This window comes from Arachis ipaensis, chromosome B4 (genome assembly GCF_059453495.1).
Source record: "Arachis ipaensis isolate K30076 ecotype BB chromosome B4, ASM5945349v1, whole genome shotgun sequence".
NCBI classification, from domain to species: domain Eukaryota; kingdom Viridiplantae; phylum Streptophyta; class Magnoliopsida; order Fabales; family Fabaceae; genus Arachis; species Arachis ipaensis.
The window spans coordinates 36,030,958-36,050,392 of record NC_142439.1 but is presented as its reverse complement, the minus strand read 5'-3'; the positions used below and the strand labels follow the sequence as shown (position 1 = coordinate 36,050,392).

Sequence of the window (19,435 nt, the reverse complement as noted above, 5' to 3'; positions counted from 1 at the left end):
GTTTGACACACGTGTTTGTTGTGTCCAGTCATATCTTAATAAAAAATAAATTTTTTTTGATATATTTGGACACATCTAAATATTATAACATGTCAGTATGTCCAATTTTATTCTAAACATGTATTATTAAAATAAATTTAATAATAATATATATTATTATTTATTAAAATAAAAAATATTTTAAATATTTTATATAATTAAAATAAGATATTAAAAATAATTAAAAATTAATTTATATTTAAATATTAATAAAATATTAAAATACCATTACGATTTATCTAAAAAATATTTTATATTTGATATGTATACGTAATTTTGTATCTTATAAAATTTTAAAATTCGTGTGAATTTAGCTATATTTATAGAGAATGGAAGTTGCATGTAAATGGATCCAAAGAATTCGATACTTATATAATTATTTTAAGGAACTGATATATTCCTCGTTTTTTTTGCGGACCTTAGGAACTGATATGATGTTTCTTTTAAGTAGATTGGACAATCCTAATTTTAGGTATCACAATACATTCATATTATACATTCACCCATACAATCCTTAAAGATTTATATTCAACACTTGGTACACTCACTAAGGTTTATTACAAAAAAGATAGAGAAATCTGTGTGTGTACAATAATGGGCAACTCTGTTTTTTCTTGGGTCATTAAATGGCACTTTTCGCTCTGCATAGTGATTCAACTTACCCAAGAAATAGGCCCATGGAAAGAAAAAGAAAAAGTTAATTAATAAAACCAGATCAGTGATACCAAAAAAAAAAAAAAACAGATCATTTAAGAGAAATGTTTTTTATCTCAGATGATATTTGTCTCCCTTTCCGGTATAAAGGTCTTGGATTTGAGCCTCTGCTAAGCCCTAAGTCCTAACGTATATTGTATGCAACAAAAAGAGGGGAAAAACTCGAATTAATCAATATACTAAATATTATTTCACCTATTTGGCCGCGGCCTAACCTTTGCCTTATTATCTTATATCTTGATTTTTCTTGAATAAAATGAAATGTCTTGTCCAAAAAAAAAAAAAAAAAAAACCAAAACTCAAATATGAAAATCGAACAAAATCCAATATAGTAAGTAAAAGCCAAAATCTCCAATCCTCTCATGTATCTTGTAAGCATTGCATAGGGCAAAAATAACCCTAAATGTTAGTGATTATTTTTGGATAGTTGGCCAACCTTGATCTGCCTGCGACTTAACAAACTGAGCTAATACTTTGATATCTTGGTCTTCCAAACGAGCTCCAAATGTGCACTGCCCACGTGGCTTGCATTCTTTTCCAAACCCCTACACGATAATATAATATAATAGGTCGAATTTGGTGTACGATACAAAATGAGTCACTCAAATGTTACATACTCGAGATTACTTACCGGCATTCTTCCTTTGCCATAATATGTTACACGGTAGATTGCTTCTTCTGTATCAACTCCATTCCTGTGGTAGCATTAATATTTGGATTACTTCAAACATACTTAACAAAATTCTCAAAAGTGTTGTGTTGTGGCAGTTACCTCTGTAAATCCTTTGTAAATAGAGTTGCCCCCTGAAAGGGAAAAAGAAAATGAAAAGAAGAAAATTTAGCTAGGACATAGAAGATGTGATGTCATGCATAATTAATTATATGATAGAAGATTATGCTTACTGGTTGTATTACGTTACCACCTGCATCATGGCATCCAATACAAGATTGTTGAAACAATGTGGCTCCTCTCTGAATTTCTAAGGTTTGCGCACTTGAAACTGTACAACCAAAAGAATCTCAGAGAAGCTAGCTCCAATTATTGCAACAGTAAACTTTTCTCTTTTATTTATATTAATAATATCGTTAACACTACTTTAAAAAAAAAATAGACAAAACTTATCTTATTTAATATTTATTAATTATTTTATTATTAAATATTTTTGTAATACCATTAAAAGTAGTTATTAGATTAGTTGATTTTTTTTTCAACCAATACAGTTTGTAGTTATATCAGAATGCATCTAAAAATAGCATTTACATAACTATTAATAATTATACTAGCTGTAAAAAAAAATATCAACTAGTTTATTAATTACTCTTAATAAATACTTGGGTTAATTAATCTTTTTCTAAATTATATTTAGAGTATATACCCATTTTAGTTCTCAAAGAATTTTAGACTGGACACTTTAGTCCCTAACTAAAATTAATTACTCGATTAGTCTCTAATAATTAATTCCGTCAGTCACTTAGGTCCTTTACTCCGTTAACTCTAACGAAGGACAAAATAGTCCCTAACAACTCTAATAGGGGACAAAATATTCCCTGATCTCCTCTGTTCGGAAACGACACTGTTCTCTCCCAATTTCCATCATATCTCGCATAATACTAGTAATCTAACACTGTAACTTCAAACTACACAATTCACATTCTATAAATTTAATGTTCACAAGAAAAAAATCATCAACTTGTTCTCAACCAATTCATACTCAGGAAACTAATGTCTATGTCTCTCAACTAGTTATTGTCTTCGATGGATCCCATGAATCTAGACAGCAAGTCTGATTTGTTAAGACCCGTCGTTGTCGTTGCCATCTCCTTCTTCCTCTGTCCTATCATCTCCATGACCACATTGTCCACCACTCCGATCGCTTCCTTCAGCTTCTTCTCCGAACCAATGTTCAGTAATCGCTTCAGTTTTCATATGAGCGGCAACGACAACATTGCTCGTTGTACTGATAGTTTGGATGCGAGGTCAAAACTGTCTGCCAACTTGGACTCTGGAAAAGAAGGAATGAAGCACTCGGTGTCTATTTCAAATGAGAATTTGCATATGATGTCGAAGGAGAATCTTCTCATGATGTCCTAATGTCCAACAATCTATATTGCTTACCGGAGAGTGGAGAAAGACGTACCCTTGGAGTAGTTGTGGAACTTGGTCTTGAGGATGTCGTGGACGTGTCGGGGTTGGAGGTGATGTTATCGAAGACGTGGAAGTGGATGCTTTTGGTGGGTGAAGTGCAAAGATTTAGGAAGTGTGTGGTCCATGACATGTTGAAGTAGGTGCGATACGTGTGACAATTATACCATAGCTTAATCTTGGAGCTAAAGAGGAGAAAGAAAAAGATGAAAAAGAAGACTGTGAAGGTGAAGAAGGAGAGTATGAATGTTAGGGTTATGCGAGATATGATAAAAATTGGGGAAGAACAGTATTGTTTTCGAATAAAGGGGTCATGAATTATTTTGTCCCTTGTTAGAATTATTAGGGACCATTTTGTCCCCTGTCAGAGTTGTCAGGGACTATTTTGTCCTTTGTTAGAGTTAACAGAGTAAAGGACCTAAGTGACTGACGGAATTAATTGTTAGGGACCAATCAAGTAATTAATTTTAGTTGGGGACTAAAGTGTCCAGTTTAAAATTCTTTGAGGACCAAAATGAGTATATACTCTTATATTTATCTAATAATAATAATAATAAATGTGAAATCAGTAAAAATAATAAATATTTTATATTTTAGCTAAGAAGTTTTATGTTTAAGTTGACTTAAATAAACTTTTAGTCTAAAATTTAAAATGTCTCCATTTGTTTCCGGTTTAATGTGATAAGTGCTGACGTGGTGGGTTAAATGTTGACGGAATACGATTATATCTTATCATATTAATATTTCAATTTGTTATGTTAATATTTAACTGACAAAATAAATTATCAACATAAAATCTTGATTTGTTACAACATGAAAGGATAAGGATGAACGCTCATTTATGGGTGAATCTAATTCCCCATACTGAAAAGAGCAAATTCTCATATAGCACAGTTAATAATGTTTGAAAAGAAGAATTTGTTTGCCTATAAAAATATGAATGAAGCAATAAAATTGGACACACACAATTACAAATATTTTCCCCTCTCTCTCTCTTTACAGTAATAAAATCAAATGCAATTCTTTCTCTCTTTACTTTTAATACTTCTTTCTATCTTTACATATATATACATATTACAACATATAATATTAATGTATATATATAAATCATTATTGAGCTAATTATATTAATGCTAGAGTCTTCTATTTACATATTTTATATTTACATCTTCCTTATTTATTTAGTTGTTTTACAACACGTTATCAGCACGAGACTCTGATCAAATTTTAGGAAGACTCCAGGTAACAAATTTTTATTATATCGAAACTCTTTCATCTTGAATATAATGCTATTGATATATTTGGAAATAATTATTTATCATGAATATAGATGTTGAAATCCATCTTGATTCAATGGATCTTGAAGATACCATTGAGGTTGAAAATAATACATCCCAGAAGGATAAAGCCAAAGTCATGATTTTTCTTCGTCGTCATTTTGACGTAGGATTGAAAAATGAATATCCCACATTAAAAGATCCTGCAGATCTGTGGAAATTAAAGACCTTGAAGAAAGATACAATCATGTGATACTTCCTCAAACCTGATATGTTAGAGAAAACTTTCTCGACCTTCCATACCTCGAATGTGCTCCTGCAGTAGCAATCGAGAAAAAGAATTTAAAAATATTCTGAGTTAATTTCTTGCTTTCTTGTTGCTGAACGCAACAATGAGTTGCTCTTAAGAAATCATGAAGTGCGCCCAGTTGGTGCCGCCCCATTTCCTAAAGTAAATGCGGCAAATCATTACCCCAGAAGAGATAAATGACAAGGTTTTAGTAGCAAGAAAAATTATGGAAGGAAAAGGAATTATGTTCCCAAAGGATCTCACTAGAAGTGGGATAAAGAAAGAAACAATGGGCAAAGTAAATCAATTGAGGATAAATGCTTCCGTTGTGGTGGAAAGGGCCATTGGTCACGTACCTGTCGTACCCCAAGGCACCTAGTTGATCTTTATCAAGTATCCTTGAAAAAGGATGACAAAGGAAAGGAAACAAATTTTGTTTCAAATTATGAAAATTCCACCACTCATTATGATGTATCTAATTTCTTTGAGGATCCTGAAGGAATTATTGGCTATTTGATCAATGATGGAATAGTTTGATATATGTATGTATTTGTTAATTATTCATGTGAATAATTTTACTGTGCATGTACTTCTACTCATTTTATTATTATTATCATTTGTTTTTGAAGAAAAATGGCAAGGACATATTCTGAAGATATTTGCCTTGCGGATAGTGCGAGTTCACACACTATTCTTAAAAGTAATATATATTTTACCCATCTTGTGCCAAAAGATGAATATGTTAATACTATTATTGGCTCGGGCAATGTGATAGAAGGCTCCGAAAGAGCTATAATTTTGTTTCCTGGAGGAACAAAATTTATAATAAATAATGCACTATTATCTACCAAGTCCCTGAGGAACTTGTTGAGTTTCAAAGATATTCGCCGAAATGGATATCATATTGAAACAATGAATGAGGGAAATCATGAGTATTTATGTATCACAACTCATGATTCAAATAAGAAGGTTATATTAGAAAAGTTACCCTCACTTTCATCTGGATTGTATTATACCAAGATTAGTGCAATTGAATCACATGCCATTGTAAACCAGAAGTTTACTAGCCTAAATAAATTCATATCTTGGCATGATAGATTGGGTCATCCGGGAACAACTATGATGAGGAGAATTATTGAAAACTCTCATAGAGATTCACTAAAGAACCAAAAGATTCTTAAATCTAGTGAATTTTGTTGTGCTGCATGTTATCAAGGGAAGTTAATTTTAAGGCCATCACCAGTAAAAATTGGATTTGAGTCCTCTGAATTCCTAAAAAGGATTCAAGGTGATATATGTGGACCTATTCATCCACCATGTGGATCTTTTAGATATTTTATGGTTCTAATAGATGCATCTTCGAGATGGTCACATGTGTGCTTATTATCTTCTCGCAACCTGGCGTTTGCGAGATTACTGGCTCAAATTATTCGATTAAAAGCACAATTTTCAAAAAATCCAATTAAAGCAATTCGTCTTGATAATGCTGGTGAATTTACTTCCCAAGCTTTTGATGCTTATTGTATGGCTAATGGAATAAGTGTTGAACATCCAGTAGCTTATGTTCACACACAAAATGGGTTAGCAGAATTGCTTATTAAGCGCCTCCAATTAATTGCTAGACCCTTGCTTATGAGAACAAATCTCCCAACCTCGGTTTGGGGCATGCTATTTTACATGCCGCAGCACTTATTCATTTGAGGCCAACGAGTTACCATCAGTTCTCTCCTATGCAATTAGCTTTTGGCCAGCAGCCAAATGTCTCCCATTTAAGAATATTTGGGTGTGCAATATATGTTCCCATTGCACCATCTAATCGCACCAAAATGGGACCCCAAAGGAAATTAGGGATATATGTTGGATATGATTCTCCCTCTATAGTGAGGTATCTTGAGATACAAACGGGAGATGTATTTAAAGCCCGGTTTGTAGATTGTCATTTTGATGAATCAAAATTTCCAACATTAGGGGGAGAGAATAAGCTTCCTGAAAAGGAACTTAATTGGAATGCATCATCATTGATGCATTTAGATCCTCGATCACGGCAATGCGAACTAGAAGTTCAAAAGATTATACATTTGCAGAGAATAGCAAATGAATTGCCTGATGCATTTTTCGATATAAAGAGGATAATCAGATCTTATATACCAGCAGAAAATGCCCCAATTCGAATTAATGTCCCAGTATGACAAGTAGCCACTGAAGCAAATTCACGCCAGAAGCGTGGCAGGACGGAAAATGCCCCAATTCGAATTGATGTCCCAATAGGACAAATAGCCACTGAAGCAAATACACGCCAGAAGCGTGGCAGGCCTGTCGGTTCCAAAGATAAAAATCCTCGAAAGAGAAAAGAGGTAAATACGATTCCTGTTGAAAAAGACATAATAGAGACACCTGTAGTTGTCCAAAATTCTGATATAACGCCAGAAGACGTTCAGGTACCTGAAAATTGTGAAAATGACGAGATCTCGATAAATTATGTCTTTACAGGAGAGAAATGGGACCGAAATAAGACAATTATCAATGAAATATTTGCATATAATGTGGCATTAAATATCATGCATGAAAGTAAGGATCTTGAGCCAAGATCAGTCGAAGAATGTCGACAAAGGAATGATTGGCCAAAATGGAAAGAAGCCATGAAGGCTGAATTAGACTCACTTGTAAAACGTGAAGTCTTTGGACCTGTAGTCCGTACACCAGAAGATGTAAAACCTGTTGGATACCGGTGGGTATTTGTGAGAAAACGAAATGAGAAAAATGAAGTTGTGCGCTACAAAGCCCGTCTTATGGCACAAGGTTTTTCACAAAGGCCCGGTATAGATTATGAAGAAACGTATTCCCCTGTAGTGGATGCGATAACATTGCGTTATTTGGTCAGTTTATCTGCATATCATAAACTGCATATGCATTTAATGGATGTGGTAACAGCCTATTTATACGGCTCATTAGATCGGGATATCTATATGAAAGTCCCTGAAGGACTAAAGATATCTAAACCATCCAATGAATATTCGCAAGGGTTATACTCAGTCAAATTGCAAAGATCTTTATATGGTCTAAAGCAATCTGGACGAATGTGGTATAATCGTCTTACTGAGTATCTGGCCAAAAACGGATTCAAGAATGATGATATCTGCCCATGTGTTTTCATAAAGAAAACTACATCTGGGTTCATTATAATTGCTGTGTACGTTGATGATTTAAATATCATTAGGACTCCTGAAGAGATTCCAACAATTATAAAACTCTAAAAGAAGAGTTTGAGATGAAAGATCTTGGAAGAACTAAATTTTGTCTCGACCTGCAGATCGAGCATATAAAAAATGGGATCTTTATTCATCAAACAACATACACAGAAAAGATCTTGAAGAGATTTTATATGGATAAGTCACATCCATTAAGTACCCCAATGATTGTAAGATCTTTGGATGCGAAAAAGGATTAATTCTGTCCTAAAGAAGAGAATGAAGATATCCTTGGTCCTGAAGTACCATATCTTAGTGCCATTGGAGCACTAATGTATCTTGCTAATAATACACGACCCGATATATCATTTGCTGTGAATTTACTAGCAAGATATAGTTCCTCTCCAACCAGAAGACATTGGAGTGGAATCAAACAAATTTTTCAATATCTTCATGGAACAGTTGATATGGGATTGTTTTATCCCTATGGATCCAAGTCACAAATAATTGGCTATGTGGATGCTGGATACTTGTCTGATCCACACAAAGGGAGATCTCAAATAGGATATCTGTTCACATATGGTGGTACAGCTATATCATGGAGGTCCACGAAACAGACGATAGTAGTAACCTCCTCGAATCATGCTGAAATACTAGCGATTCATGAAGCTAGTCGCGAGTGTTTTTGGCTGAGGAGTCTGATTCAATATATTCTGTCATCATATGGACTGATTGATCATAAGATAGCTCCAACTGTCCTGTTTGAAGATAATACAGCATGCATTGCTCAACTTAAGGGTGGATACATCAAAGGTGATAGAACAAAGTATATCTCTCCCAAATTCTTCTTACCTCATGATCTTCAAAATCAGGGGACAATTGATGTGCAACAGATCCGCTCAAGTGACAATCTGGCAGATTTATTTACAAAGTCACTTCCAAAATCCTCATTTGAAAGATTGGTACATGAGATTGGGATGTGCTGATTTCGAGACATTGAATGATGTCGGCAAGAGGGGGAGACTGTACTCTTTTTCCCTTGGTCAGTTTTTTTTCCATTGGGTTTTCCTTGACAAGGTTTTTAATGAGACAGTCCCATCACAAAGGATATTGTACTCTTTTTCCTTCACTAAAGTTTTTTCCCACTGAGTTTTTCTTTAGTAAGGTTTTAATGAGGCATATTCCTAAATGAGCATCCAAGGGGGAGTGTTACAACATGGAAGGATAAGGATGAATGCTCATTTATGGGTGAATCTAATTCCCCATGCTGGAAGGAGCAAATTCTCATATAGCACAGTTAATAATGTTTGAAAAGAAGAATTTGTTTGCCTATAAAAGCATGAACGAGGCAATAGAATTGGACACACACAATTACAAATATTTCCCTCTCTCTCTCTACAGTAATAAAATCAAATGCAACTCTCTCTCTTTACTTTTAATACTTCTTTCTATCTTTACATATATATACATATTACAACATATAATATTAATGTATATATATAAATCATTATTGAGCTAATTATATTAATGCTAGAGTCTTCTATTTACATATTTTATATTTACATCTTCGTTATTTATTTAGTTGTTTTACAATATGATTTAAGTAACTTTTTTATTTAGAGTCTAATAAGTTTTCATTTGTCTCTGGTTTGATGTGTTAAGTGTTGGCTTGATAGATTAAATACTGATATAACACGTTTTGTTAAGTCAATATTTTAATTTATTATGTCAGTATATTTAACAGAATAAATTAACAATGTAAAATCAAACGCAAACATTTTGAAGTTTATTAAACTAAAACCAAAAGATAAATTTTACAGGATTAACACAAAAAGCTGTATATATTTTATATAAAACCAAAAAATTTAGGTAAATTCTATTCAATTCTCTCTCAAATAAAGGATAAGTTATCTCTTATGACATGTCTAATAACTATTGAATGAAATAAATTATATTATTATGGTTAACATTAATTCTTAATTTAACTTGAGTTTTGTGATAAATCGGTTCGAGCTATAAGCAATAAGGGATGAACGCTGAACATTCAAGACCAAGAGAAGAGAGCTTTTGAACTCTGAATTCTTGATGTGAATTGCAGAAACTAAAAACTTGATTAGTGAATCTCAAATTGTTGATGTTACAAGTTTAGCTATATATAGTGTGAATGCCACTAACTAACTATCCTACTGCTAACATAAAAATAACTGTTTAATTAACTCTATATATGTCAGCAAGTTAGTTATATAGAAGAGTGTGAAATGTGAGTAGAAGAGGGTGAAATCTGAAGGCATGAAGTTGGTTCACACTCCCCTCCTCTCAAGGTTGGGCTTATGAAGGTCATATAAGCCATGCTTGAAATGACAAGAAGAGAAGGGTGTAGGGGAGAGGACTTTAGTGAAGATATCGGCAGTTTGGTATGTGGAGATGGGAAGGAGCTTGATAACTTGTGCTTGAGCTTTATTGCGTACTATATGGTAGTCAGCTTCTATATGTTTGGTACGTTCGTGGAACACCGAATTGGCCGCAATGTGCAATGCGAATTTACTATCACAATAGATAGCTGTTGGTCTGAGGATTGAAATTTGGAGATTTTGAAGGATGAAGATGATCCATTGAGCTTCACATGTTGAGGCAGCCAAGGCTCTATACTCGACTTCAGCGGAAAAGCGAGCAATGGTAACCCATTTCTTACTCTTCCAAGTGATTAGCGTAGTACCCAAGAAAAAACAATAGCCGGATCTTGTGTCAGGGCAGGTGGCCCAGTCACTATCTGAGAAGCCGGTGAGTTGTAAATTTGATTCGGTCTTGAATAAAAGACCCTGGGCAGGAGATGATTTCAGATATTTCAGAACTGTTAGAGCGGCTTGAAAGTGTTTACTAGTGGGGTACTCAAGAAACTGACTTAGCTTTCCAATGGCAAAGCTAATTCGGGTTTTGTATTGGTTAGGTATAAGAGTCTTCCTAGCAGTCTTCTGTATTTACTAGCATTTGGCATTGGGTCTCCAGATTCTTTAGAGAGATGAGAAGTGTAATCCATGTTTTTGCCATATTCTTCCAACAGGTCTAGACAATATTTTCTTTGATACATTGCTATTCCTCTCTTGCTTCAAGCAAATTCAAAGCCGAAAAAGAACTTTAATTTTCCAATGTCTTTAATTTTGAAGAGGTTATGAAGATGTTGCTTCAAAGCTATGATTTCTCTGATGCAGTTTTCAACAAGTACCACGTCATTGACATAGATTATCATAGCTGTGAATCCAAAACCAGCAACCTTTGTGAACAAACTAATAATGTTTTGTAGGGTGTGAATGGGACGGATGAAACCGGGTTTGATGTGACCCAGACCCGACCTGGAATATATACCGGGCCAATTTATTAGACCCGAACCTGGCCCTAGACCCGATGAAACCTATACACTTTCGGGCCACGATTATACCGGGTAAAAACTGGGCCGTTAACATTACATTACCTTGATACCTTCTTATAAGGTAGCATGTGAAAATATCCAAATTTTCAAGACTCCAACCATTATTTGATATGGTAAATTCACTTAAAAAAATATAACAAGAACCAACTCTTCTCTGAAATTAAAGCATAACCATAATCAATACTAATATTGTCTAATAACACCAAATATTTAAATCAATACAAATACCATAATATTATGCATTAGTCTAAAATCTTATACATTTTAAACATAAAACATTAACTTATAGTCTTATAATAACTAATAACACAAAATATTAAGGTTTACAATACTTAAATTCCACATAAGAATAGCCATCATCCATCACTAATAACACAAAATATTAATTGTGTATGATGACCGGGCCATCGGGCCGAGTTCGGGTGATCTGAGTTATGGCCCGGACCCGACCCGAAATAATGACCGGGTCTATTTTTGAGACCCTTACCCGGTCCTAGACCTGGTAAAATCACACTAAATTAGTCCCTAAAGTGTTCGGGATCGGACCGGGTCTTTGGGCCGGGTCGGGCCATGCACACCCCTAATGTTTTGACTGAGTGTAGCCAAAGTTGACCAAAGTGTAAGCTAATTTTGAGTTCCATTGTCTGCTGGCTTGCTTTAAGCCATAGAGTGACTTCTCTAATTTGCATACCAGCTTCGGATCAGACACGTTCAAGATAGGGGTTGGTTTCATGTAGACTTCCTCTTTAAGGTCTCCATGTAAAAATGTTTTGTTCACATCCAACTGGTGGACGAACCAGTCTTTGGCGGCTGCAATGGCTAGAAGAATCCTCAATGTTTTCATTTTTACTACGGGACTAAAGGTGTCAAAATAGTCTTGTCCTGAAACTTGGGTAAATCCTCATGCAGCCGATTACATGCTTGCCAGCTGGTAAAGTAGTGAGTGACCAGGTTCGGTTTTCATCAAGGGCAGCAAATTCTGATTTGATAACTTCTTGTCAACAGGGATACATCACATCCTCTTCATAAGTTTTGGGGCCTGTGTTGGTGATCAAGGCAATGGAGAATTTTTTTTTTCTTTTTCGATAGACTATAATAGGATAGAACATGAGAAAGAGGGTACCTACATGAAGTTGGTGATGTAGTTGAGCTAGTAGTTAGAAACAATGATAATCCTTTAGGTAAGAGGGGTATTTTCTTTCTCTAAGAGGTCTTTCAACAATTGGGCCATCATTTTGAGGAATGTGAGGTACAACAGCATCTTGTTGATTGTATGGTATGTTTGATACACTAATTTGTAGTGAATTGGCCATTTGGCCTTGTGGTGTTGTGATAATGAGATGCAGATTGTGTTGATGGTGCATTGAAAGGAATGGTGTTAGTCGAATTATTTGTGTTTTGTGTGTATGTGGTATCAAAAAGGAAAGGGTCTGAGAATTATGCAGGTGATGCATGACACTTTTGGAAGAATTCTAAATTCTGTGTGTTGCACAAAGGTAGAGTATTCTCATAGAAAACTACATCTCTTGAAAAAAGAATTTCTTTAGAAGATAGATCATATAAAATGTACCCTTTTATTCCTTGTTTATAGCCTAAGAAAATGCATTTTCTAGCTCTCGGATCAAGCTTCTTTCTATTAGCATGAATGGTTGCAGCATATGCTAAACATCCAAAAATCTTGAAATTGTGTATGTCAGGTAGTTTGTTGTGAAGAATTTCATAAGGGGACTTATTTTTCAAAACATTGCTGGAAAGTCTATTGATGATATATATGGCATGAGCAGCTACATAATGCCATAGTTTCTTTAGTAAGTTTGCTTGAAACATAATTGCTCTAGTCACTGCTAAAATGTGTTGGTGTTTCCTCTCAACTATGCCATTTTGTGGAGGGATTTCAACACATGTATTTTGGTGTATAATACATTTTATTGCATAAAATTCAGTTAGCTTGAACTCAGCTACATTGTCCGATCTAACTTGTTTAATAGTTTTCTTAAACTGAGTTTGAACTAATTGAACAAAATCTTTTAGCAGTGTGGCAGCTTTAGATTTATGTTTCATGAAAAATAGCCAACAAAATCTGCTTTTGTCTTCCACTATTGTAAAAAAATATTTTTGTCCAGCAGTAGAGTTAATATTAATTGACCCCCCAAATGTCTATGTGTATTAGATCAAATATTTCTTCTGATATAGACATGCTTATTGGAAATGGAAAACGCTTTTGCTTAGCATAATGACAAGACTCACAAGAAATGGTACAAAGATTAGATTTATTAATGAAATTGTAGCTTTATTACAATACAAGAATTCTGTCATTTGGTAAGTTCCTTAGTTTAAGATGCCACAAGTTTGATGCACTTCTATTCTTATTGTCATGCATCTTATTGCTATTGCTAAGATGTTGTGTTTGTGGTATGAATGATGTTGCTGCAATTGCTGGTTTTAGTTGAAAGTTCCTTACAGGTTTTAGGTCTTCAAATGCATGAAGTCCCCTCCTTTGCTCAGCTACACCAATCATCTTCAATGAAAGGTAGTCCTGGATCTTGCAATATTTTTCATCAGAAAAAAATTCACATTTGAGCAAGTTAGTCATTTTGGAAATTGATATAAGAATGAACTTGAAACTTGGAATGTACAAGACCTTTGTGAGGAAAAAGGTTTTAGAGAAAATTATAGTCCCAGCTGTTGAAGTTATAGTGTTGGTTCCATTTGGCATTCTAACAAGTATGGGTTCTATTTTATGTAATGGGTGAAAAAGCTCTAAACAGTATGCTACATGATCGGTTGCTCATGAGTCAATGACCCAAGAGCTGGGTTTAAAAATTGAAATGGAAGGCAATACCTTGATGAGGGCAATGTGACAAGTTGGTTTATGGCATTTTGAGGCTTGTGTGTATCTAGAGATGGCTGCTTCAAGAGAGCTAGCAAAGCATGCTTCTGTTCCCTTGTGAATTCCAGTTCTACACTACTTTCCTCTACTAGCTGGTCATCACTGATTTTTGCAAAATTCTCATCATCAGTGATAGCATTATTGATTGCACTGCTTTCTTGTTTGAGATGAGGAGGTAAACCATGCTTTTTATTACATGTGTCGATTAGATGGCCAGTTTTGCCACAGTAGGTACAAACTTTTGTTCGTTCTCTTCCTCTACCAGCAGTTCTTCCTCCCTTGCCTCGGCCCTTTCCTCCTTGTGTTGAGGGTTGATATGGAGCAGCGCTACTTATCAGGATCTTATTGTCAATGAGTGGTTCACTACACTGGAACTGTCTTTCTTGTTGAAAAAGCAGTGAAAAGGCTTGTTCAATGCTTGGTAAAGGCTGCATCAGCATTATTTGCGACCTTACTGTCGCATATTGTTCGTTTAAGCCTCTAAGAAAACGAACTATGTAGGTCTCGTTTCTGTATCCTCTCATAATAGTTCCACAAGTGCAGTTCCTATTCTTGCAATATATGCAATCAGGTAGAGGCCTAAAGTTCTCTAGCTCTTCCCAAATTCTTTTTAGCCTTGTGAAGTAGTCGGTCATGTTTAGACTACCTTGCCAAAGAGTGAACATCTCTTCTTCCAATCCTGTTACCTTGAATACATCACTCTGAAAATGCCTGTGTTTCAAATCTTTCCATAGATCCGAAGTGACATTGTGCCACATCACGCTTTGTTCTATATCCGAGCTAAGTGAGAGAGTGATCCAGGAGATGATGAAATCGTTGCATCGTTCCCACACATCAAACAAAGGATCTGTTGATTCTGGTTTGCTGATGCTTCCATTCACGAACTTGAGCTTGTTCTTTGAGCTTAGTGTACGCAGCATGGCCCTCTCCCAACTATGATAGTTGTTTGAGCTTAAAACCATGAAAATTAGCGGTGAACCAGGACTTTCACAAGGATGTAGATAATAAGAACTCGTTGGATCTACGATCGAAGAGGCATGAGTTCTTGGAGATTGAGTCTGATTTATTTGATTGACCAGATTAGTTAGGGTGTGAAGATCGATTCCAGAAATTATTGCTTCGGGAATCGGATTTGTAGGATGATTAGCCATTGATCGAGACTTCTTCAAGGCAAAGAAATTGAAGGAGAAAAGAGTTCTTGATCAAGATTTCTCGAGTGCAAGAAATCGAACGGATGATCAAGTCAGATCAAGAAAAGCAAAATTCACTGTGATTGAAAAAGGAGAGAGAAATCGATTAGAGATCGATGAAAGATGGATTCACTAACTCTTCACCAACAGTTCAAGCTCTTCAACCTTGCTCCATGCTTACTGCACCATGTGATAAATCGGTTCGAGCTGTGAGCAACAAGGGATGGATGCTGAACATTCAAGAACAAGAGAAGAGAGCTTCTGAACTCTAAATTCTTGATGTGAATTGTAAAGACTGAAATTTTGATTAGTGAATCTCAAATTGTTGATGTTACAAGTTTAGCTATATATAGTGTGAATGCCACTAACTAACTATCCAACTGCTAACAGAAAAATAACGGTCTAATTAACTCTATATATGTCAGCAAGTTAGTTATGTAGAGGAGTGTGAACTGTGAAGTGTGAGTAGAAGAGAGTGAAATCTAAAGGCATGAAGCTGGTTCACAAGTTTTGACAATTAATTAAACTAATAATAATTTTTTTTGTAAATTATAAGAATTACAAAAAAATCTTATTTTATAATTTTTTTAACTACATATATATTAATTAGATCTAACAATACAAAAAAATAAAAAATTAAAAAGAACAAATAAAAAAAAATCAAAAAGCCAAATTACAAATTTAAAATAAAAAAGGTTGATAAAATTGTGTGATTTTATAAATATGAAGTTTAAATAGTTTTATTGTAATTAATTAATTTAGTTATCAAAATTTATATTAAATTAAAAATTAATATTAATCATTTTGATGATATAATTAATTTTATTTAATAACTATTAAATTTATTATAAAAAATAACTTACTCTTTATTCAAAAGATGATTGAATAATTTACCCAAAATTTATCTATCACATACATACAAACACACACTCACATCCATATATATGACATACGAGACTTTATATATATATATATAACAGAAGATAATAGGCAATTTAACTCAGTAAGTAATGTTTTCACTTACTATCTTAAAAAGTATATTTTTAAACCCACTCATCTTTAACTTTATTATTATCATCATCATCACACTTCTCTCTCAACCCCTCACTCCATCATATTGAATTTGTATTTTTTAAATTTTAAATTTTATTTTAAAAAATAAAATATAATTTTTTATTATTTTTAAATAAGACAAAAAAATAAAAAAATAAAAAATAAAAAATTACACTTTACTCTATCAAATAATCTAAAGTTTAAAAGATTCAAATTCTACTACACCATTCTCCATCCCTACTGGACTATCCTTTACCCTTCATTATTGACCTAACTGAACTACCTTCACCTCTTAACTTTTAATCTCACGTTTGACTTCATATTGATTACTAAAAAATGAATTTTAATGTTAAAATTTATTTAAAATACTAGAAATAAAAATAAAACAAATTAAGTATTAAAAATAAGTTTTAAATTTCTCCAAAATCTAATAAAAAAATATACTTGAATAATATTTAATTAACACTGCAGAATTAAAAGTGACAAAATGGGTAGTCCATCGCATTTCGTCAAGACCCACCCTAAAAAAAGGTTAATCCCACCTATTAAATAAAACAAATTCAAAATAATATTCCACTTAAAAATACTAATATAAAAATTTGATCATTATAAAAGTAAATACAAATAAAAGATAATTAAATTACCATATATTTTTTTCATTATCTTTTAATTTTTAATTTAAATAAAATTATTTAAAATAATATCTATCAATATAATCATATTTATTTTAAAAAATAATTCACATAATTTAAAAATATATATAAAAGTATAAAATAAAATTAATAAAATTAATAATAAAAAAATAAAAGAAAAAAATATATTTAAAAATTATATTATTATTAATTGTGTAATATTAATAATTTTTTATTAGAAAAATAAATAAATAACTTTTGATCTAGCAGGCCAATCTATTTTATCCCGTTAAAATCTGTGATTTTAGTTTAATTTGACAAATTTTAAATTCTAACCTGCCTTACTTATTTTAGCACATTCAGCAGATCGGCCCGTTTTGCTAACCTATGCGGCTATGTAAGACCGTATAACATACATGACTGATGAATTACATTGCTAGACCTGGGCAGCAATTTAGAGAAATATAGCAGGGGCATTACAGTAATTCCAGGCATAAGAAGAGCGGCAGTGGGATTGATTGACACGTCACCTTGGGGAGATGAGATAGGAGATAAGGCAAGGAGAGCAGCCACAATTGGAGGAGCCAATCTCTTAAGCTTGTAGAACTTCACTTCTCCATTCTTGACCTTTCTAGGAATGAAATTCTCTTCTTTCTTCACATTATCCTTTAATCAATATCATCATACATGTCATTAACCCTTCTTACATATTCTAGTCTCTTCTAGTTGGTTATAAGATTATGATTCATAAACACACATGATGATAAGAGACAGGCGGAGAGAATAACAGGAGTATAATTAATTAGTTAATTACCTTAGTGGAGAGGATTCTAGTGTAATCAATGCAACCTGATATCATGCCAGTAAGCTCCATGTTGCTGCTTCTTTTGTTCTAAAGTGAATGTGAAAGCGGAAAATATAAGTATATATGCATATAGCTAAAACTCAAGGGAGAAGTGAAATACTGAAATGTATGTTGTACACTACAATAATGATGAGGCATCAATGCATACATCTAAATTACTAGATATAAAATAAAATAAATTTTTGTCTGTGGTGGCTAAAAATTTGGAATGGTTATATGATCAAAAGAGTGGGAAAATTAATTGATTTCTTTTCTGTAAATAGGAAACGATTTCAAAACTTGAAAAATTATGTTTCAAGGTTTTATAAATAAAAAGAAAAAACAAAAATAAAAAAGTGTTGGATTTGACATGAATGGAAAATCCCTCTAAAATTATATTTTCATATATGTGTAAAAAAAATTAGATAAATAACAAAAATAATTATTTTTCATGCCAATCTAAAGTTATTGATAATCTAAATGGATACTTGTTTATACTGTCAATTAAAATCCATCAAATTGAAAAAAAAAAAGTTAATTGTCCACCAAAAATTTTAAATATTAATATTAATTTCCAAACATAATTCATGTTTTTTAATACAACATATTCTAAACATGAATTTATTAACGTCTAAAGTGAATCAGTCCTAAAATCACTTATCTGGGTTTACCAAGGATCGAACTCTTAACTTTTCAGATCTAAGACTCTAATACCATGTCATGATACCACTCATCTCAGAAGCTTAAGCTGATGAAGAAAGGTAACACTAATGGTTATATCTCTAATACTCCCTAAACCTTCATTGTACGCATTGTACAAATATTTCATTGACTCCCCATATTTTTCTTTACAGATTTGGTTAGTATATATAGGTGAATTAGTTGCTCTCTTAAAGACGGCTGATTTTTTTGCTATATAAAAAAAATGTTAGTATTTTATTCGAAATAGGAAAATATAGTATAATTACAAGTGGGTGGATGTTGCAGGTAAGGTAAGGGCAACATATAAGTGCCGTACTGAGTTAGCATATGGGATACGTATTAGACACGTGGTAATATTTTGGCCAATACGTAGGGAGCGTGTTGCACATGTGACTTGCGTGTTGGGCGCTCTCTTTATATAAGGCGAAATTTGATACCATTTTATTGCAAAGAGAATTGTTTGAGTGTGTTGGTAGTGTGATAGAAGGTACCGCAAATATAGTGGTGTATCACAACAGTGAGATTATATGAAATATTTATGAAGGGATGAACTTTGCATATGAGAATTCGTTTTTGTTTGTGGTTCCATGCACAATGACATTCGTAGAGCTACGGAATGATTTCTGTCAAAGCATAGAGAATGATATTTTAAAGAGAGTGAGCAATATTCTATACTGGAATCCGTTATAGTATTTGGTGGTCTAATATAGTTTGATATTATGCCGATCATTGACGAAGCAAGTATGCAGCATATCACTACAAAAAAATCGCCGAATATCGTTGGATTTACTTTCGGATTTAGCGGCAGAATAAATCCGACGATAATGCGGCGGATTTACTAGCAGATTTTTTCGTCCGCCGGTAATGTGGCGGATATAAATTTAATTCTGGAGGTTGTTACTGTCGGATTTTCTCCTGATAAATCCGATAGTAATATGTTAATTATTTTTAATAATTAAATTAATAGGTACCAGTGGATTTATCACCGGTAAACATAAATTTTTAATTTTTTTAAATTTGTTTGTAAATTCATTATATAATTTTAAA

At 33.3% G+C, this 19,435-nt stretch overlaps 1 protein-coding gene across 2 annotated transcripts; it reads right to left on the bottom strand.

The window, feature by feature from the left end:
* Positions 1-382: 382 nt before the first annotated feature.
* CYTC6A (Cytochrome c) lies at positions 383-18,058 on the bottom strand. Of its 2 annotated transcripts, XR_015881158.1 has the most exons (8): positions 17,657-17,981; positions 17,373-17,508; positions 1,657-1,754; positions 1,526-1,557; positions 1,385-1,448; positions 1,190-1,298; positions 588-696; positions 383-479 (listed from the first exon to the last, which is right to left on the bottom strand). XR_015881158.1 is itself a non-coding variant. In XM_088485431.1 (6 exons), exons 1-6 carry the CDS (start codon positions 17,714-17,716, stop codon positions 1,167-1,169), a joined length of 522 nt encoding a protein of 173 aa, XP_088341557.1. In that variant the 5' UTR covers positions 17,717-18,058; the 3' UTR covers positions 924-1,166. The 2 variants fall into 2 exon arrangements, 1 of the variants encoding a protein (XP_088341557.1); XM_088485431.1 differs by lacking the exons at positions 383-479; positions 588-696 and having other exon boundaries at positions 924-1,298; positions 17,657-18,058.
* Between the last annotated feature and the right edge of the window lie 1,377 nt (positions 18,059-19,435).

Excerpts from the sequence above, each read along its gene's own strand:
- CYTC6A (XM_088485431.1), bottom strand. The coding sequence starts at position 17,716 with ATGGAGCTTACTGGCATGATATCAGGTTGCATTGATTACACTAGAATC. Across the intron at positions 1,558-1,656 it reads GTGGTAACGTAATACAACCA|GGGGCAACTCTATTTACAAA; the intron begins GTAAGCATAATC and ends TTTCCCTTTCAG. Across the intron at positions 1,449-1,525 it reads TTTACAAAGGATTTACAGAG|GAATGGAGTTGATACAGAAG; the intron begins GTAACTGCCACA and ends ATGCTACCACAG.